This window comes from Bos grunniens, chromosome 9 (assembly GCF_055505025.1).
Source record: "Bos grunniens cultivar Pamir isolate PY7600 chromosome 9, Bosgru_T2T1.0, whole genome shotgun sequence".
Lineage (NCBI taxonomy): Eukaryota > Metazoa > Chordata > Mammalia > Artiodactyla > Bovidae > Bos > Bos grunniens.
In genome coordinates this window covers 44,625,542-44,644,077 of record NC_141173.1, presented here as the reverse complement: position 1 = coordinate 44,644,077, position 18,536 = coordinate 44,625,542, and the positions used below count along the sequence as shown (strand labels likewise).

Genomic DNA, 18,536 nt, shown 5'->3' with positions numbered 1-18,536 from the left:
TGCTTTTAATCTGCATTTTTATCACCAATATCTATGTCTGTGATGGTGAAGACGTAGCCTTTTCCTATGAGATTTATAGACCACATAAAACATCCCACCCACTTGAAGTACTACTGTTGCTGTGTTGTGCTTAGTTGCTCAGCTGTGTCCAACTCTTTGCGACTCCATGAACTGTAGCCCACTAGGCTCCTCTGTCCATGGGGAGTCTCCAGGCAAGAATACTGGAGTGGGTTGCCATGCCCTCCTCCAGGGTATATTCCCAACCCAGGGATGGAACCCAGGTCTCCCACATATACTTAGTCCATAATATCTTACTCAATTCTGGCTTTTCTCTGTGGGATAACCAAAGCATATCATTACTGATTCTCGTTCTATAAAACCACTCTGGAAGTTTCTCTTATGGAATGTCTAAGCAATCGTGTAGTAAGAGACAGTTTTCTCTTAATACAAACACGCAGACTTCCTGCCGCCTTTTCCCACGTTATTTTACACAAACACAGGAACTGTCCTGTTTGCCCACTGTTGAACGTAACACGTGCAAAACTGTTCTGCCTCTCCTGCGCCATACAGAGGACACTGAGATTCTCCCATGCCAGTGGCAACACTGCTTCCTGTCCTTTTCCTTAACAGGTCTCTGAAAACCTCTTCCTCTGTTGGATTAACCTTTACGGATTTATCCCAACCCTCAATTGCCTTGCTCCATCAGTAACTTTCCTTCTTATTTGATAAATAGCATTCTTCCATAAAATAACCTAAAATTTTCTTTTGTCTTTGCCTTCCAATTACTTCCCCAGTTCATTATTGCACTGTGGATGATCCATGGCTTATGATACACTGTCTTTAGTTTTCACTAAGTGACACATTAGGAAGCAGTTTTATTGAAACTATTATTGTGCTTCTAACTATAGGTGAGATATAAAGGATATTGCCCCATTCCCTCTAAATGTGGTCACGTGAGAAATTTCTTTCCTATGCGGTACCCAAGAAAAGTTAGCTTCTCTGATACCCTAGTAAATTTTCATCATATATAAAATGAAAAAAAATTATATCTCATCACATTTCTTTCTCCCTTGCTCTGGCTGCAAAGAAGCTTTGAGTCAAATTTAAAGTCAATTTCACTAAATTTAAAAATTTTAATAAATTTGAAGATCTCACTTATTCATAGTATAGGTAATTTCATGCTGAGCTTCCATTTTATATCTTCAGTGGCTCTGATTTTAAATTTTTTTCTATTTTGCTTCTGTACAAAATATATTCCTGTAAATTGCCTCAGATTCTTCATGATATAAGATACAGTATAAATAAATAAGGTATGGCATTTCCAAATCCACTATGTAATACCTGTGCTTAACAAAGACTTATGGAATTAAAATTTTATTTTTCTGAAAAAAGGAATCAGCAATTATAATCCAGCAATCCCACTGCTGGGCATACACACTGAGGAAACCAGAATTAAAAGAGACACGTGTACCCCAATGTTCATTGCAGCACTGTTTATAATAGCCAGGACATGGAAGCAACCTAGATGTCCATCAGCAGATGAATGGATAAGAAAGCTGTGGTACATATACACAATGGAGTATTACTCAGCCATTAAAAAGAATACATTTGAATCAGTTCTAATGAGGTGGATGAAACTGGAGCCTATTATACAGAGTGAAGTAAGCCAGAAAGAAAAACACCAATACAGTATACTAACGCATATATATGGAATTTAGAAAGATGGTAACAATAACCCTGTATACGAGACAGCAAAAGAGACACTGATGTATAGAACAGTCTTTTGGACTCTGTGGGAGAGGGAGAGGGTGGGATGATTTGGGAGAATGGCATTGAAATACATATAATATCATATATGGAACGAGTCGCCAGTCCAGGTTCGATGCACGATACTGGATGCTTGGGGCTGGTGCACTGGGACAACCCAGAGGGATGGTATGGGGAGGGAGGAGGGAGGAGGGTTCAGGATAGGGAACACATGTATACCTGTGGTGGATTCATTTCGATATTTGGCAGAACCAATACAATATTGTAAAGTTTAAAAATAAAATAAAATTAAAAAAAATAAAAATTTAATTTTTCTGAAAAAAGGAAGCAGAAGAAGGTGGCTAATTAGATTATCTGATTTCATTCCATCAGTCATTTTTCTCATTTTATTTATGTTGTATGTATTATTAATCTATGATCTAAACAGTCTATTTGCCATTATCTTTATTAATAATTGAGAAGCAACCTTATTAAAGTCATAAAAACGTTTCATAAAGTATATTGGGATTTTTGGTTTTTACTTGTTTTCAGTTGGATGGTTTACTTTCCTTTTTGAACACACATTTATATGATGGCTCTATAAAAGATTAAAAGATAACCATAGAAGTAACTGTAAGTAAAGACTATGATATAGTAAAAATGTCTACAAAGGGAAGTTATGATACAATCTCTTTAATTTGAATGGAGGTCCTGCTAGATGAGGGTCTACGTCTATGATACTATATCTATTAATAGTTTCTATTCTTAACTGCTTTTTCCATGATAGTAGGCAACTTGCTTTCTGGATACCATCCATAAAAATTCACTCAGTATTGCTATATAGGAAACATATGGTAGTTTTAAAGTACTCTACAGAAACATGGAGTTTTTTAACCCCATGAAATGGTATGGTAGTGAGAAGCTACCATTTATTTTGTTGTACAGCACTGAAGATCCATCATCTAAAACAAATACAGTCGATTCTCATCTGCAGTACTCATGTTCTATAAAGTCACTGCAAACGCTGAATTAGCAAACACTGAACCAATGGAATACAAGGGTTACTGCAAGTCTCTGCTCATGTATTCTTCAACTCATCAATACATAATTGTGTTTTATGTACATTTCTGAATAAAGACAACACTTCAGCACTATGTCTGGGAATCGTTTCTAACATCAAAATTACCAATAAAAAGCATAAAAATGTGTAGAATGTGGCACTAGGTATGAGAGCACATTTTATGGTTTAAGAAGGCATAGCATCACTGAAAATGTGCATATAGGGCAAATCAAATTTTTCATCACTCTGCCCATGTCTAGGGTAGTACTGTTGAATGGTGACTCTGAGGTTGCAAATAAGTATCAGCAAGCAGGCTAATCTGCCAGTACAGAATCTGCAAATAAAGAGGACTGATTATATGAGTGAGGACCCACTATATGAGTCACATACTTCATAGTGCAGTCTCGGATCTGACTGCCACCAAAGAAAGAGATCTGGAAAGTCCTAATAAGTATTATTCAGCTACTATGTAAACTTAAAAGACATTGGACAAAAGTGTTTTAAGAAGTAAGATGTTCAAGGCTTTCATAAGTTGGTATTGTTAAAAATGTTACTTCCTACCTGGTATATTCTAAAAGGGATATAACGAAATCCATTTTCTTCTGCAGGATATTCCATGAGTTTCCGATTGATGGCCCAAAACTGGTCAAATCTGTCTGTAACGATAAATTATTTATTAAAGGTGTATATTATAATTTAATTTTCTGAAAGGGCATTATTTATATATTATTTCTTCTTAAACTTACCTTTCCATAACTAAACATGAAGCAAGATATAAAATTAATTTTTTCTACATTATTGTTCCTTCTTCTTCCTAGATATTTCCATTAGACATTTTTTTCTCCTAAGAGACACCCTAAACAGATTATGATTACTGAGGGTATCATGGCAAAAAACATCTGGTATTGATGAATGTCTTGCTTCCCTTGATTTTATTCCTACTGTCTATAAAGGCACAGCTTCCAGTGACCTAAAGTTGAACCAGAACTTATTTAAGGAAATAAAGTAAAAACACCAAACACTGTACATGTTAAACAGCAAAACCATAAAATTATAGGACAGGCTTTAAAAGAATTGAGAAATAACTGTCAGTTGAACTTTTAATCTCAGACTGATTAAACAATTCCTTTTTTAAAGTGTCAGGCTTAATTTTTAAAAAACAAACTTTACTGATATATAATTCATACACTCTAAAATTCACTGTTTTGAAATATATAACTGAGTGTTTTTTAATACACTGAGTTGCTAACATGTAATTTCAGAACATTTTCATCATTCCCAAAAGAAACCCATATCCATTAATAATTATCCCCTCCCCTCATCTGCTGGAAATCACTAATCTCTATTCTACTCCAGACATTTCATATAAATGGAATCATATGTGGTCTTTTGCATCTGTTTTTTGCTTTTTCTCTTACTATGTTTTCAAGGTTTATTCAAGTCGTAGCATGTATCAGAACTTCACTCATTTTTATGACCAAATTATATTTCATTGTATGGAGATACCACATTTTGTTTACCCATTATCAGTTTGTGGACATTTGGGTTGTTTCCGCTTTCTGGCTATTATGATAATGCTACCATGAATATTCACATAAAAGTTTTTATGTGGATGCATTATTTTTAATTTTCTTGCATACATCACCAAAGAATGGAATTGCTGAGTTATATAGTAACTGTTCGGAGAAGGCAAGGGCACCCCACTCCAGTACTGTTGCCTGGCAAATCCCATGGACGGAGGAGCCTGATGGGCTGCAGTCCATGGGGTCGCTAGGAATGGGACACGACTGAGCAACTTCACTTTCACTTTTCACTTTCATGCACTGGAGAAGGAAATGGCAACCCACTCCTGTGTTCTTGCCTGGAGAATCCCAGGGACGGGGGAGCCTGGTGGGCTGTCGTCTCTAGGGTCGCACAGAGTCGGACACGACTGAAATGACGCAACAGCAGCATAGTAACTGTTTAAGTGCCACATGGTAACTATGTTTAGAGGAATTACCAAACTGTTTTTCAAAGAGGCCACACCATTTTGCATTTCTACCAACAATGTATGAAGGTTCTGATTTGTCCACAAACTTGCCAACACGTTATTGTCCATCTTCTTTATTACAGTCATTCTGTGGGTGTGAAGTGGTATCCCCTTATGGTTTTTATTTCTATTTCCCTAATTATGGGCTTTCCAGGTAGCTCAGTGGTTAAAAATCCACCTGCCAATGCAGGAGATACAGGTTTGATCCCTGGGCCTGAAAGGTCCCCTAGAGAAGGAAACAGCAAGCCCCTCAAGTATTCTTGCCTGGGAAATCCCATGGACAGGAGTCTGGCGGGCTACAATCCATGGGGCCCACAAAAAAGTCAGACACAACTAGGTGACTAAACAACAGTAAAGACTAATTATGCTAAGTATACTTTCATTTGTTTACCAGACATTTACATATTGTCTTTAGAGAAATATCTATCAAATCCTTCGTCCTCTTTTTAATTGGTTATCTTTTTGTTGTAGAATATTGTGAGTTCTCTATGAATTCTGGATATAAGCCCCTTATCTGATAAATAATATACAACTATTTTCCCCATTGTCTGTGTTGTTTTTTTAACACCTTGAACTCACCCAGAATTCTACATTAAGATATTTTTTATATATAGAAATTCATCTCAGAATTAAGTCTCTGTAAAGTACATGAATACTCCAGAATTTCAGATGAGCCTGTATTAAAGCTCATCTATATTAAAGCATCTATATTAAAGCTCATCTGTATTAAAGCTCTATTAATTGACTCATCTCAACCCAATTTACTGGATATCTATTCATACTGCTTGAGCCATAAGTTATATGTAAAAAACAAAATTTAGTTGTTTCTTCTTATAGCCCTGTCCTAGATGACTGTGACAACCTCTAGGCCTTCTCTATTCTCATTTTTAATCCCAATCTGAGGGAAGGCTCATATTACAATAGAACTGGTAGCACAGGGAATTTAGAATCCAGTCAGTCCAGGGCAATTTCACAGACGACAACTAAGGTCCGGCCTGTTATGAGTTTAGTTAAGAACCAAAACCAGACTCTTGGTCTTCTGATTCAAAGCCCACAACCATTTCAATAGTTGGAACCACAAAACTACATCTTAATGCTACGAGTTGCTCCTTTAACCACAGTCGTTTCATATATGAATCAATCATTCATTCAATATCTTTTAAAAATTATCTTTCTACCATCAGATATCAAACAAGAATGTGATAACTAAAGTGATTCTTAATGCATTGCTGAAATTTTACTACTGCCTCATCATTCAATCTCTAGCACCTACTACAGTACATGCATAACATATGCTCTTGAATGAATAACAGAATACTAAATACATAACTATTCATTAAAAAATTTTGGATTCTAATCCTAGACCTCCAACGAAATAGCTAGATGACTCAGTTCAGTTCAGTCACTCAGTTGTGTCCGACTCTTTGCAACCCCATGGACTGCAACACTCCAGGCCTCCCTGTCCATTACCAACTCCCGGAGTTTACTCAAACTCATGTCCACTGAGTCGGTGATGCCATCCATCTCATCCTCTGTCGTCCCCTTCTCCTCCTGCCTTCAATCTTTCCCAGCACCAGGGTCTTTTCCAATGAGTCAATTCTTCGCATTAAGTAGCCAAAGTATTGGAGTTTCAGCTTCAACATCAGTCCTTCCAATGAATATTCAGGACTGATCTCCTTTAGGATGGACTGGCTGGATCTCCTTGCAGTCCAAGGGACTCTCAAGAGTATTCTCCAACACCACAGTTAAAAAGCATCAATTCTTCGGTGCTCAGCTTTCTTTATTGTCCAACTCTCACATCCATACATGACTACTGGAAAAACCATAGCCTTGACTACACAAACCTTTGTTGGCAAATTAATGTCTCTTCTTTTTAATATACTGACTAGGTTGGTCATAACTTTTCTTCCAAGGAGTAAGCATCTTTTAATTTCCTGGCTGCAATCACCATCTTCAGTGATTTGGGAGCCCAAAAAAATAAAGTCTGACACTGTTTCCACTGTTTCCCCATCTATTTCCCAGGAAGTGATGGGACCAGATGCCATGATCTTCGTTTTCTGAATGTTGAGCTTTAAGCCAACTTTTTCACTCTCCTCTTTCACTTTCATCAAGAGGCTCTTCAGTTCTTCGCTTTCTGCCATTCAGGTGGTGTCATCTCCATATCTGAGGTTATTTCTCCCAGCAATCTTGATTCCAGCTTGTGTTTCCTCCAGCCCAGCGTTTCCCATGATGTACTCTGCATATAAGTTAAATAAGCAGGGTGACAATATACAGCCTTAATGTACTCCTTTTCCTATTTGGAACTAGTCTATTGTTCTTTGTCCAGTTCTAACTGTTGCTTCCCGACCTACATACAGATTTCTCAGGAGGCAGGTCAGGTGGTCTGGTATTCCCATCTCTTTCAGAATTTTCCACAGTTTGTTGTGATCCACACAGTCAAAGGCTTTGGCATAGTCAATAAAGCAGAAATAGATGTTTTTCTGGAACTCTCTTGCTTTTTCAATGATCCAATGGATGTTGGCAATTTGATCTCTGGTTCCTCTGCCTTTTCTAAATCCAGCTTGAACATCTGGAGTCCATGGTTCATGTACCGTTGAAGCCTGGCTTGGAGAATTCTGAGTACTACTTTACTAGCGTGTGAGATGAGTGCAATTGTGCGGTAGTTTGAGCATTGTTTGGCATTGCCTTTCTTTGGGATTGGGATGAAAACTGACCTTTCTAGCTAGGTGACTAGAAATATATCAACTGAAAACTCTGCCCTAATTCACTAACAGATGAAATAAAGAGAGTCAGACTAAATAGTTCTAATAACTTTTCTAAAAATAAAATTTTGTAATTATTTAAGACAACCTCCTTATTAAAATAAAATATTTAAGAACCACAGGCAAATCTTTATTAATGAAAGATATATACTGTTTCTAATAGAGAGGGGGAAATGAGCTAAAGGAGTGGTCCTTAAGCAGGGAAGGTTTTGCTCCCCTTGGGTTTGGGGATATTTTTGGATGTCACCAATATATGTGCGTGTTACTAACATCTAGTGGGTATTGCTAAACATACTATAATGCATAGGACAGCTTCCACAACCAAGAATTATCTGACTCAAAATGTCAATAGGGCTAAAGAAAGGAAAGCAAACACAAATAAGAAGTACAGAAAAATAGTAAAAAGCTTTCACATACCTATATCGCAAAAAAGTAAACTGGAAAAAGAAACATTACTACACACATTATCAATTTACTGACTCTCAGCTCCAAATCTGGCTTTCAATATATACACTGGCATAATGGACACAATTTCTCTAAGCATCTCTAGGTTCGAACCATGGGTCAGGAAGATCCCCTGGAGAAGGGCATGGCAACCCACTCCAGTATTCTTACCTGGAGAATTCCATGAACAGAGAAGCCTGGTGGGCTACAGTCCATGGGGTCGCAAAGAGTCAGACATGACCAAGTGACCAACACCCACACTACCGTGACAATCACATTAAGCTTTCTCAGTAGAGTATTGGAAGGACACTGCAGGAAAAAGGGGCTCCTTCTTGCATCTGCACTCTGCAGTCCCCGACCCTGTATCACTGCCCTGCTTTCCTCTGCAGGCCTATGTGTGTGGCTGATCTACAGTTTCCCAGAGCCGCCACTCCCTCTGCTTGCCCGTGCCACTGGCTGCAGGTGGCCCACACTCCAGGTTTTCCTGATTTCCCAGCAACTGCAGACCTGCTCCAGCCTGGCAAAACAGAGACTTTCTCTACTAATCCAATGTGCTGGAATATACCTTCTCCAATGATTTTGAAACCCAGCCCTAGGAAGGGGCTCCTGGTAAGTGTGACCTTCCTCTAGCCCTAGGGTACAGGTCTGATTTTCTTATATATCTAGTTACTCTTTTATCAGGGTTTAACAATTCTGTATATAAAACAATCTATTCAACCCTTTGTGTGGTTTCTATCTCCTGACTGAACCTAGTCTGATACAACTATGTTTAAAAGGAATAAAGATAAATAAATAAAGGATCTGTATTAATTTATATTAGCTTAATTGTCTTATAAAAATAATATGTTCTTAAATAAGATTAGCATTTCCTCAATAACATCAAAAACATTCTAACCAAAAATAATCTAACTTTTCTAAGTCAAAGTTATTAACAGGAAAGATACAAATAGAAGAAATTAAAAGAAAATCAGTGCTGAGTTTAAGTATATAACCAAATGTCTTTCACACTGGGTTTTGTAATAGTAGGATCTCTTCTAACCCCTAGCCAATAATTAAATAAAATTGGAGTAAGGATGTAGTGTTAATTTCCTACATGTTAATGAATCAAGTACATATTAATTTGTTACCAAGCAGTAGTCTGAATACTGGAACTGAGTTATTACTGGCCGTGAAAACAGAACCTACAAGTAAAAGAAGCTCAGTGGTCTTTAGCTACTCATTTTTTAAACTGTAAATTTAGGTAAATGTACATCTATTTCAACAGTTTTCAAACTAGTCCTAATTCTAAAACAAAACAAACAATTAAGTATTGACAGAAGAAAATTAAAACTAGCAGTCACTTAGCTTATCCAAAGAAAAAGAGAAAAGAAGGTAACTTACACACTTCTCGCCACAGTTATTATGAATATGACTGCTAAGTTGGTTTCTGTATTTTAAGTTTAACAATCTTTTATGATGGCTACCCAATCAAAAATCACAAAATTGAAGGCCTGTGCTATAGAATGTCAATATAATTTTTTAAAGATATTAAAAACAGAATTTCTCAGAACCCTCGTGGCAACCAATTTTTTTTTTTCACTCGCTGATGAATTAAGCTTTTATTTTGGTCTTGGAAATTTTTAAAAATCCAGAAAAAAATTTTTAAACCAAGATCTTCCTAAGAAGCACAGAAATAAATTGATTAATTTGTGTTCTTCATTCCTCACAAGCAAAAAGCTGCAGAAAAAAGTGGCAATTTTAAAGGACGTATCTGTTTTTCAAGCTTTATTAAGAACTCAAGGCAAATAATATTTTAATATTCAAATGCCACGAATAACCTGTTTATTTACAATATCCCATGGGAGATATGGAGGTCCTCTGAAGGACGGCACCCCAGCCTCAGTTCAGCACTGCGGTATTGCTCGCTGGGACAGAACCATAGGGAAGGCTGAAATGGCCCCCACATGCATACCATTCCACTTCCTGCTCTTCAAGTCTGTGATGTCAAAATGAACAGATTTACAGCACCCTAAATAAGTGTCAGATCTTGACGGCTCATAAAACACAGGCTTTGAGCTTTTCTTGGAAGAGAAAAGCAAACGGTTGAAAATTACTGCTTAAAGGAACCTATTCCTCAGAAAATTATGGATTTATCAATAGTATTATTCAAATCAATACTACAAGCGGCCATATGATAGATGCAGTGTTTTGACCAGAGGCTTTCAAGCTTTGCAACAGAAAGCATATCCAAGTATAGATCTATTTGAATTAATTTCTTCACGTGTGTGTGTGTGTGTGTGTGTGTGTGTGTGTGTGTGTGTGTTAGTTGCTCAGTTGTATCTGACTCTTTGTGACCCCCATGGACTATAGCCCACCAGGCTTCTCTGTCCACGGGGATTTTACAGGCAAGAATATTGCCCATTCCATTCTCCAGGGGACTTGCCTGACCCAGGGATCAAACCCAGGTCTCCTGCATTGCCAGGTGGATTCTTTACCGTCTGAGCCACCAGGGAAGCCCAGTTTCTTCACATTGTAATATAGTAAACATCTTTGTGAAAAAAAATCAGAGGGCAAAAAACCCATTTGTGTTAAATGAGTGACCTGTATCCTCAAACTCATTTGTCCTGAGTCACAGGACAGTCAGGCTGACCAACTGATGGCATCACTGACTCGATGGACACCGAGTCTGAGCAAGCTCTGGGAGTTGGTGATGGACAGGGAAGCTTGGGGTGCTGCAGACCACAGGGTTGCAAAGACTCAGACAAGACTGAGCGACTGAACTGAGCTAACAGGCTGACCCAGGGAGGGAGCATCTATACACCGCAGCACGTCCAATGGTGCTCAGATGCAGTTCAGCAGAGCCACACCCACACATTTCCATGAGCCCTTCTGTTTGAGGCTTTAAGTTACTGAGATATATCTGGCGGGGAGGCCCTAATCAAAACAAAGAAGCCCTGAAAACTCTTCGAGGACCCCTGAAAATTCATCCTGAAGACAGAAGCAGGCTGGCCTTTGTAATAAGGCTGAGAGGAGAACCAATCCTTAAGGCCAGTCCTTAATTCTGTTCATAAACACTCATCTTGGCAGCAGGATTGTACTCTGGGCTATCCGCTGTTGGAGTTAATCAAAAGAGCAATAAAATCTGAATCTGAGGAAATTTTTGACCTGGCCTATCACTGTCTCAGAATAAACTGAGAGAAAACATTTATAGTAGTCTTCCCTTCTCCACTGGGGCTATGTCCCAAGGCCTTCAGTGGACACCTGAAACAGTGGACAGCACTACGTATCCATGAGTCCCATATGTACTATGTTTTTTTCCTATACCTACACACTCATAATGAAGATTAATTTATAAATAAGGCACAGTAAGAGACCATCTAGTTGCCAGCATCCCTAACAATTTGGGACCATCATTAAGTGAAATAAGGGATACCTGAACACAAGCACCACAATCCCAATACCGCTGATGTGATAACTGTGACAGATACTACGAGACTCATGGGAGGGTAGAACGCATAATGTGGATACACTGGAACCATCCCTTACACTTCACATGCTGAAGTCAGAGCGAGACTTCACCATGCTGCTCAGGGCAGCACACAACTTAAAACTGATGAATAGTTTATTTCTGGAATTTTTCATTTAATATTTTCAGATCACGTATGTCCACAGGAAATGGAAACTGTGAAAACAAAACCATGAATAAGGAGGGACTACCATACCCCTTTGCCCTAAAAAAGAAGTGCTATTAAAAAAAAAAAGCCAATTACTGGGATTGGCTCTTGGAATAAAGATGCTGTAACTCGCAGTCTAGAAAACTGGTATCAAGAAGAGGAATCAATATATATTTTTACAGTGTAATCCTCTCTATATTCACTGCAACAACTTTCACCTAAACCACTACTGTCTCTCATCTGAACTTTTGTGACAGCCTCCTAACTGGTCTCCGCTCTTCTACTTGCATCCCCAAAACAGATCCAGAATGCACTTCTCATACAAATCAAATTATGTCACGAATGAATAAATTTCCAAACATTTTTCTAAGGGACTATAAGGAATAATGCTTTGTAATATACTTCAACAATATGATTATTTGAAGCTAAGTACCAGCATCGTCATTAAAAAGAAAAAATCCATTGCATCTCCTTGTTGGCTATGAATGGGGCAGACCGCATCCCACTCAGAACTGCATGCAGGCAACCAACACGTCGCTGCAGATAAAATACTTCCTGCCAGGAAGCGGGTTCCTTTCGGCCCCCTCCCACCCCCTTGTAATGCAACGGTGTCTGCATCTCTCTGAGATCTCACTGTCTACCAATCTGCTTACCGACTAAGACCCAAAATCATGCTACTTTGCTGTCTCCAGAAAGCACCAAGCTTCTTCCCATGTCACAGTTAGAGGCTAGGAATCCTCACTTTTCTAATCTTCACACAGCTGCTTCTTTCTCACCATTCAAGTCTCAGTGGAAGTGTCGCCTCCTTAGAGAAGACTTTCCTTATAATTCTAGCTAAAGTATTTTTTAATTTTCTTCTAAACATGTCTCTGTCCCCCAACTAAAATATAAGTTCTATGAGGGCAAGGCCTTTGTCTTCAGCCCTAGAAAATTCCTGGCACAACGGACATGCTCAATGAATGTTTGCTAAATGATTAAACAACCAAATACATGACTGACTTCGATAATGTGGAGCAACAAAAAGAAGGCATCGCAAATGCAGCAGAGCACAATGGGAAAGCAGACACTGTGGAGCCACACCGCCTGGGTCTGCTTTCTGGCTCTGCCACTTAATAGCTAGGCGAGTTGAGCAACACTTTAAAACTTGTGTATCAATTTCTTCATCTGTAAAATCAAGATATTATTAATAGTATTTGTAGAGTCACTGGAAGGAATAATGAGTTCATATGTACCAAATAATGAGAACGGTACTTGGCACAAGGTCATTTTGTCTCTTAGGCTTCTCAACAAAAGACGCCAAGCCTTTACACATAGATTCAGTAACAAGGTAAGTGAAGGGTCAAAACCAGTATGAAAAAGTGGTTCCGCCAAAACCCCATCATCACAAGATTGTTGGAGCGTTCAGCCTGGCTCACAACCAGGGAGTCTGCAACATTCACATGAAATTCTACGTGAATGTTGCCTCCGTAAGTTATGCAACTGAGGGCCTTTGCTAGCCACGGTGGGGAGAGTAAGAGCCGTAATGCAATCCAGCTGTAACCCTCTACAACACGGGATTCCTTTTACAGCCCCTTCACTCCCTCCAACCCTTTCAACTACCCTGTAAGGCCCTATCTTCTCACTCTGTGGGAACAACTTAATTGCCATTTACCTGCCATCAATTTCCAATGCATCAATCTTCAGCCATATCATGAAACAGTGGTGGGAGCAGGAAAGGTGGTCCAAGAACATCCGAGTGGTCCTCCAGTCTTGGCAGGCTGGCATGAATTCCACCTCTCCTAACTTTACCATCTAATAACCATTAATTTTCAATCCCTGTCTCTCCTAACAACTCTTAAAATATTAGGGGAGAGGAGATAAGCATGACGAAAAAAAAAAAGGTTTCTTGTTAACCTAGGTAGACGAGAGGCTCATAGTTAGATACTTTATAGCACAGGTCTACAAATGGAGCCAGTCCAAACTAGTTACTTTATAAATGGTTTAAAAAATAAATATTGCTGGAAACTTAAAAAAAAAAAAACCTAATCTTACTAAGTATTGAAAAAGTCAGAGTTGTAAATTTTAATTTCAATATCATCAATCAGTAAACCATAACTGCAAGTTACATCATCTTTAATGTGTTCCAAGCAACAATCCCAAAAACTATTTTTAACAGACATAATTCAATTATTGTATTCTAACCAATTAAGAAACATTTACTTCAAATTTATTTTCAAACATGGCCAGTAACAACATAAAAAGGATTCAAAACTCAAAAACTTCATAATGCAAAAAACCCCCAACTTATTCTATGTGCTCAAGTTAGAAATAAAAAAAAGGAAGAATGACCTTCAATCATATTCAAGTCTTCACTGACTCTAAAAGACAATTTATAAAGTAGCTTGTTTTCCAAAAAGAGATTTACAGAGCACAGTGGTAGGCCAAGACTGATTAATGAAATGTACACCTCCATAAATCATCTATAGATTGTTAAACAGATTACCTTTCAAAACGACTATAAAATAAGAAAGTACTTTTTCTCTCAGGTTGAATCACAGGTTTTCACTTTCCCAAATTAAGACAGCCAGAAACAACTTTAACTTGTTACCAAGCCCATTTTCACTTCATCAGAGCACTCACTCCAAAATCGGAAGACAAAAATAAAAATCTATTTTGATTTTTGAAAGACCAACAGAGTAAAGATACTCCATTATACTCGTTATATCTTTGTAATGTTTATTATGCAGGATATTCTCTTTATTCTAACACAAATTCCTCATGCTTCTGATAAGAAACTGTAAATGAGAAAATTTTATTAATAATTACTCATAGACAAATAAGGAAAGATTAAAAAGGTGGGGGGCACCAGTGGTCATTGGGGATGCAATATACAATGCAACACCTCTCATTTTTAGTGGCCCACTTGAATCACTCGAGGAGCTTTTGAAAAAATACTAATCCCAAGGTCTCACTCCAGATTCCCTGGAACTGTACTTATTGTAAACTCCCAGATGATTCTAATACGCAGCCAGAGTTAACAGCCTCCAGATGTAATAGGAAAACTTCTGGAATGAAAGATCTAGGATCAAATCCTGGTCCCACTTCTTACTAGCTGTGTAAGCTCATTTTCTCATTTTAAAAGCTGATCGTGTTTATCTAATTCTTGTGAAGAATCACTAAGACTGCCTGGGACATCACAGGAATTCAGTAAATGTAATATAATTCCAGGTAAATTCTGTTCTATTTCAAATCCATTACATCTGTCCAAGGCAGCGACATGAAAAATATCTTTTCAAAAGAAGTCCCGGGACTTCCCTGATGGTACAGTGGAGAAGAATCCGCCCCTCAATGCAGGAGACACAGGAAGATTCCACATGCGGTGAGGTAACTAACCCACGGGCCACAACTATTGAGCCCTCGCGCTCTAGGGCCCCCAGCTACTGAGCCTGTGTGCGGCAATTACTGAAGCCCACACGCCTAGAGCCCACACTCTGCAACAGGAGACGCCACCACAGTAAGAAACCCTCAAAGAACACCAGAACTAAAGAAAGCCCGAACAGCAAGGAAGATCCACTGCAAAAAATATTCGTTAAAAAAGAAAAAAAAAAAAGCCCCCAGTTTGCAAGGAATTCATATTATGAATCTCTAGTTTAACTCTAGGCAAGAAAGAGAAAAGGAAAACAACTGACAGAAGTCACAGTGTACTCAAACAAGTTTTTACTTTGTAGGATGTGTATTGAGTTAAATCTATCAAACTGTTTATTTCCTCCTATTATGTACCTAATTGAGTACTGAGAGATGTAGAGAATAAAAACAAAAAATAAAACAAGTACACAGAATCTTCCCTTTACTTATATGTAGGGGGGAAGTCACTGACATACATAAAGTTATCACAATTTCTAATAGGTCTGACTGTCTGACTGGTCCTTTATCATGTATTAGTAGTGCTTGATGGTTCAAGTCCCCCCCACCCTCTTCTTTTCTAATTTAGATGACTAAGTGAGAGATGTTAAGTAAAAAGCATGTCCGAAGTTAGGCTGGTAAAGAAGTGGAAAATAACTCAAGTGATGCTAGAGTGAAAAGTCAGGGGTTCTTATTATAGCAGAACCTCAGACAGCATACTTATTAATAACACACCTGAACAGAATTTAACTGTTCTTTTAAAACCCTAAATGAATTTTATGCTTTCAAAGCAACTTACTGAGGGAAACTGGGGCTCAAAGCAGGTAAATGAATGGCTTGAGGTCACTGGGCCAGCAGACTCAGGGATGCTACCATATCACAAAACTTTCAGTTATATTTCTATAAACAAAAACACTGGTTGTTTGTTAAAACTCCAGGTTTAGTCAATTCAATGATGCATGATTAACAGGAATCTGAGAAACTATTAATGAATAGAAAGTTCATATTATCAAAAACTCCTGAGTCCTATACTTCAAAATTCATGGGTAGTGCCAGGTGTAATAGTTAGCCAGATTTCATCTTTGACAGTTACAGATTACAAACTGAACTTAGCAGCAGCTGCTGCTGCAGAAATAAATACTTAATATTTACTTCAACATGTATGAGGGGCTTCCCTCATAGCTCAGTTGGTAAAGAATCTGCCTGCAATGCAGGAGACCCTGGATCGATTCCTGGGTCAGGAAGATCTGCTGGAGAAGGGATAGACTACCCACTCCAGTATTCTTGGGTTTCCCTTGTAGCTCGGTTGGTAAAGAGTCTGCCTGCAATGTGGGAGACCTGGGTTCAATCCCTGGGTTGGGAAGATTCCCTGGGAGAAGGGAAAGGCTACCCACTGCAATATTCCTGGCCTGGAGAATTCCATGGTCTGCAGTCCACGGGGTCTCAGAGAGTCAGATGCAACTTTCACTTTCACTCAACATATACATTAAGGCATTATTTTTCAATGAGAACGAGGAAAAAAATGCAACAGGATAAAATTGAAAGTGTCACTCAATTAGGAACTACCTCTTAAAAGCAGACAAGGACAATAATGAGTAAAACTGGAAAATTCAAGCATGGTTTAAGTTTCAGCTACTAGGATTATTCAGGTGGCATTTACCACAAAGTTTATTTATTATAACAACTCATTCATTGTCAAAACAAAGTTGATTTGTAAAATTATACACATACCTCAAAAATAGGGCCCACTAAATATTTTATAAACTATTACTTTCTATAGTGAATTTATTTTAGACTAAATACTATTATTTTAAATGTATTAAATAGCTTTTAGTAATAAGTGATATATACAATGTATTCTAAAAGCTCAAGATGTTTAATAATTCCAGTAGAAACAAGAATAAAGTTATTAACGTTCGAAATGATTCTGTGAGTGTTTCTCAACTCATTCATTTACAATTCAAATATCTGAATCCCACAGAGTATTATTCTCAGAGTAATATAACATCTTGAAACAAATGATTAAAATTTTAGGGGAAAGCTTCTGTATGTAAAGTCTTTCTCCTTTAGTCAAGGAGCCTATGCAAATTGCTCCTGTCTCTCCCTCCTTTCCAGATATTAGATCTCCACTAAAGGTCTTTTCTCCCTTGCTCTTCCTACCCTATAGTCTGAGTGAATAAATAGCAATAAGTTTTCTTCTTGCAAAAATGTTTTCATAGGGTTTGAAAAAACCCACATAAAAATAATTTCACCTTAAGGTAAGTGAAAAGTGCAGGTTAATATACTTGTAGGAAAAAAATCTGAATTTATTAACAAAAACAAGAAGCTAGTTTAAGAAAAAAAGGCATATATCATGTAGTTTAGTTCTGAGTGTGGCTTATAGTAATTTGAAATAAAGTGAAATCTTTCTAGTTAAATCCTTTATGGAAATTAACTCCAATTAAAAATAGCATTTGGGATATTTTATTGATACTCCTCTACTGAGAAAGATAGAAATAAGCTAGATGTAGAAAAGCCAGGGAATCAAAGATAGTATGGATCATAAAGGAACCCTGTGGGAAGAGAATTCCACAGACTGTATAGTCCACGGGGTTGCAAAGAGCTGGACACGACTGAGTGACTTTCACTTTAACTTTTTGAAGATAATGATCAGAACTTGACTGAATACTCTGTTGACTGAATACTCTGAGTCTTAGATATACAAGTTCATTTATTTAGCTCTCATTTTTTATGGGCTGCTTCTTTTCTAGTTTTCTAGCATTTGGGTTAAAATCTTGCAACTCTCTGAATGCTAATTAAAACACTGGAACAGTTTAATATTTAAATGTGTACAAGATTCAGAAATCCTTTTACACCAAAATTTGGCATAAAATTTGGCATAAAAGGATTTCTGAATCTTTTACCATTTCTAAAGCAATAGAAGAGACATGCAATGAATAATAAGAAATTAGCACTGTTAGAGAACTGCAGTTACTGCTTTGATTCAGAAAAAACACAGAGAACTGTGACATCTAGAGCTCATTATCACAGCCATTACTCAGAACAGGTCTGCACAGGCAGATGGGGTAAACAGAATGACACAGGGATAGGACTAGGAGAGTGGAAAGGGAGAGGCTTCTAAAATTCTCAATAAAGTCATTTCTAGATCTTTGTTTAAAAGTGCATGAAATCGGTACCTAGGAATAGATAACACACTGGGCAGCATTAATTACAGACTATTGAGCTGAAATGTTTATCTTGCCATTCAGGCCCTAGAAAGATAATAAAGAACTGGTTAGAGAGTAGGTAAAAGTTTAAATGAGTGGGAAGAGAAGGAAAGAAGTGTTTATCAACATATACAGTACTAGGTCAAGCACCATAGAGAAAACAGGAGAGGAAGACGCAAGGCAACAGCAGAAGAAAAAGGGAAAATACAGAAGACACATGTTACCTCCAAAAATGTTAACAGTCTTACTGAAATG

The 18,536-nt window shown here is 37.8% G+C and overlaps 1 protein-coding gene across 9 annotated transcripts in view; it reads right to left on the bottom strand.

Moving 5' to 3' along the window:
• Positions 1-18,536, bottom strand: part of ATG5 (autophagy related 5) — a 146,057-nt gene that overhangs the window by 73,745 nt on the left and 53,776 nt on the right. For 8 of the 9 annotated variants that reach the window (XM_086317523.1, XM_086317527.1, XM_086317521.1 and 5 more), the window contains one exon: positions 3,368-3,462. In XM_086317523.1, coding sequence (XP_086173649.1) covers positions 3,368-3,462 — 95 coding nt within the window. Of the gene's footprint in view, positions 1-3,367; positions 3,463-13,345; positions 13,498-18,536 lie in introns of those variants that run through there. The other variant, XM_086317529.1, reaches the window with a different exon arrangement.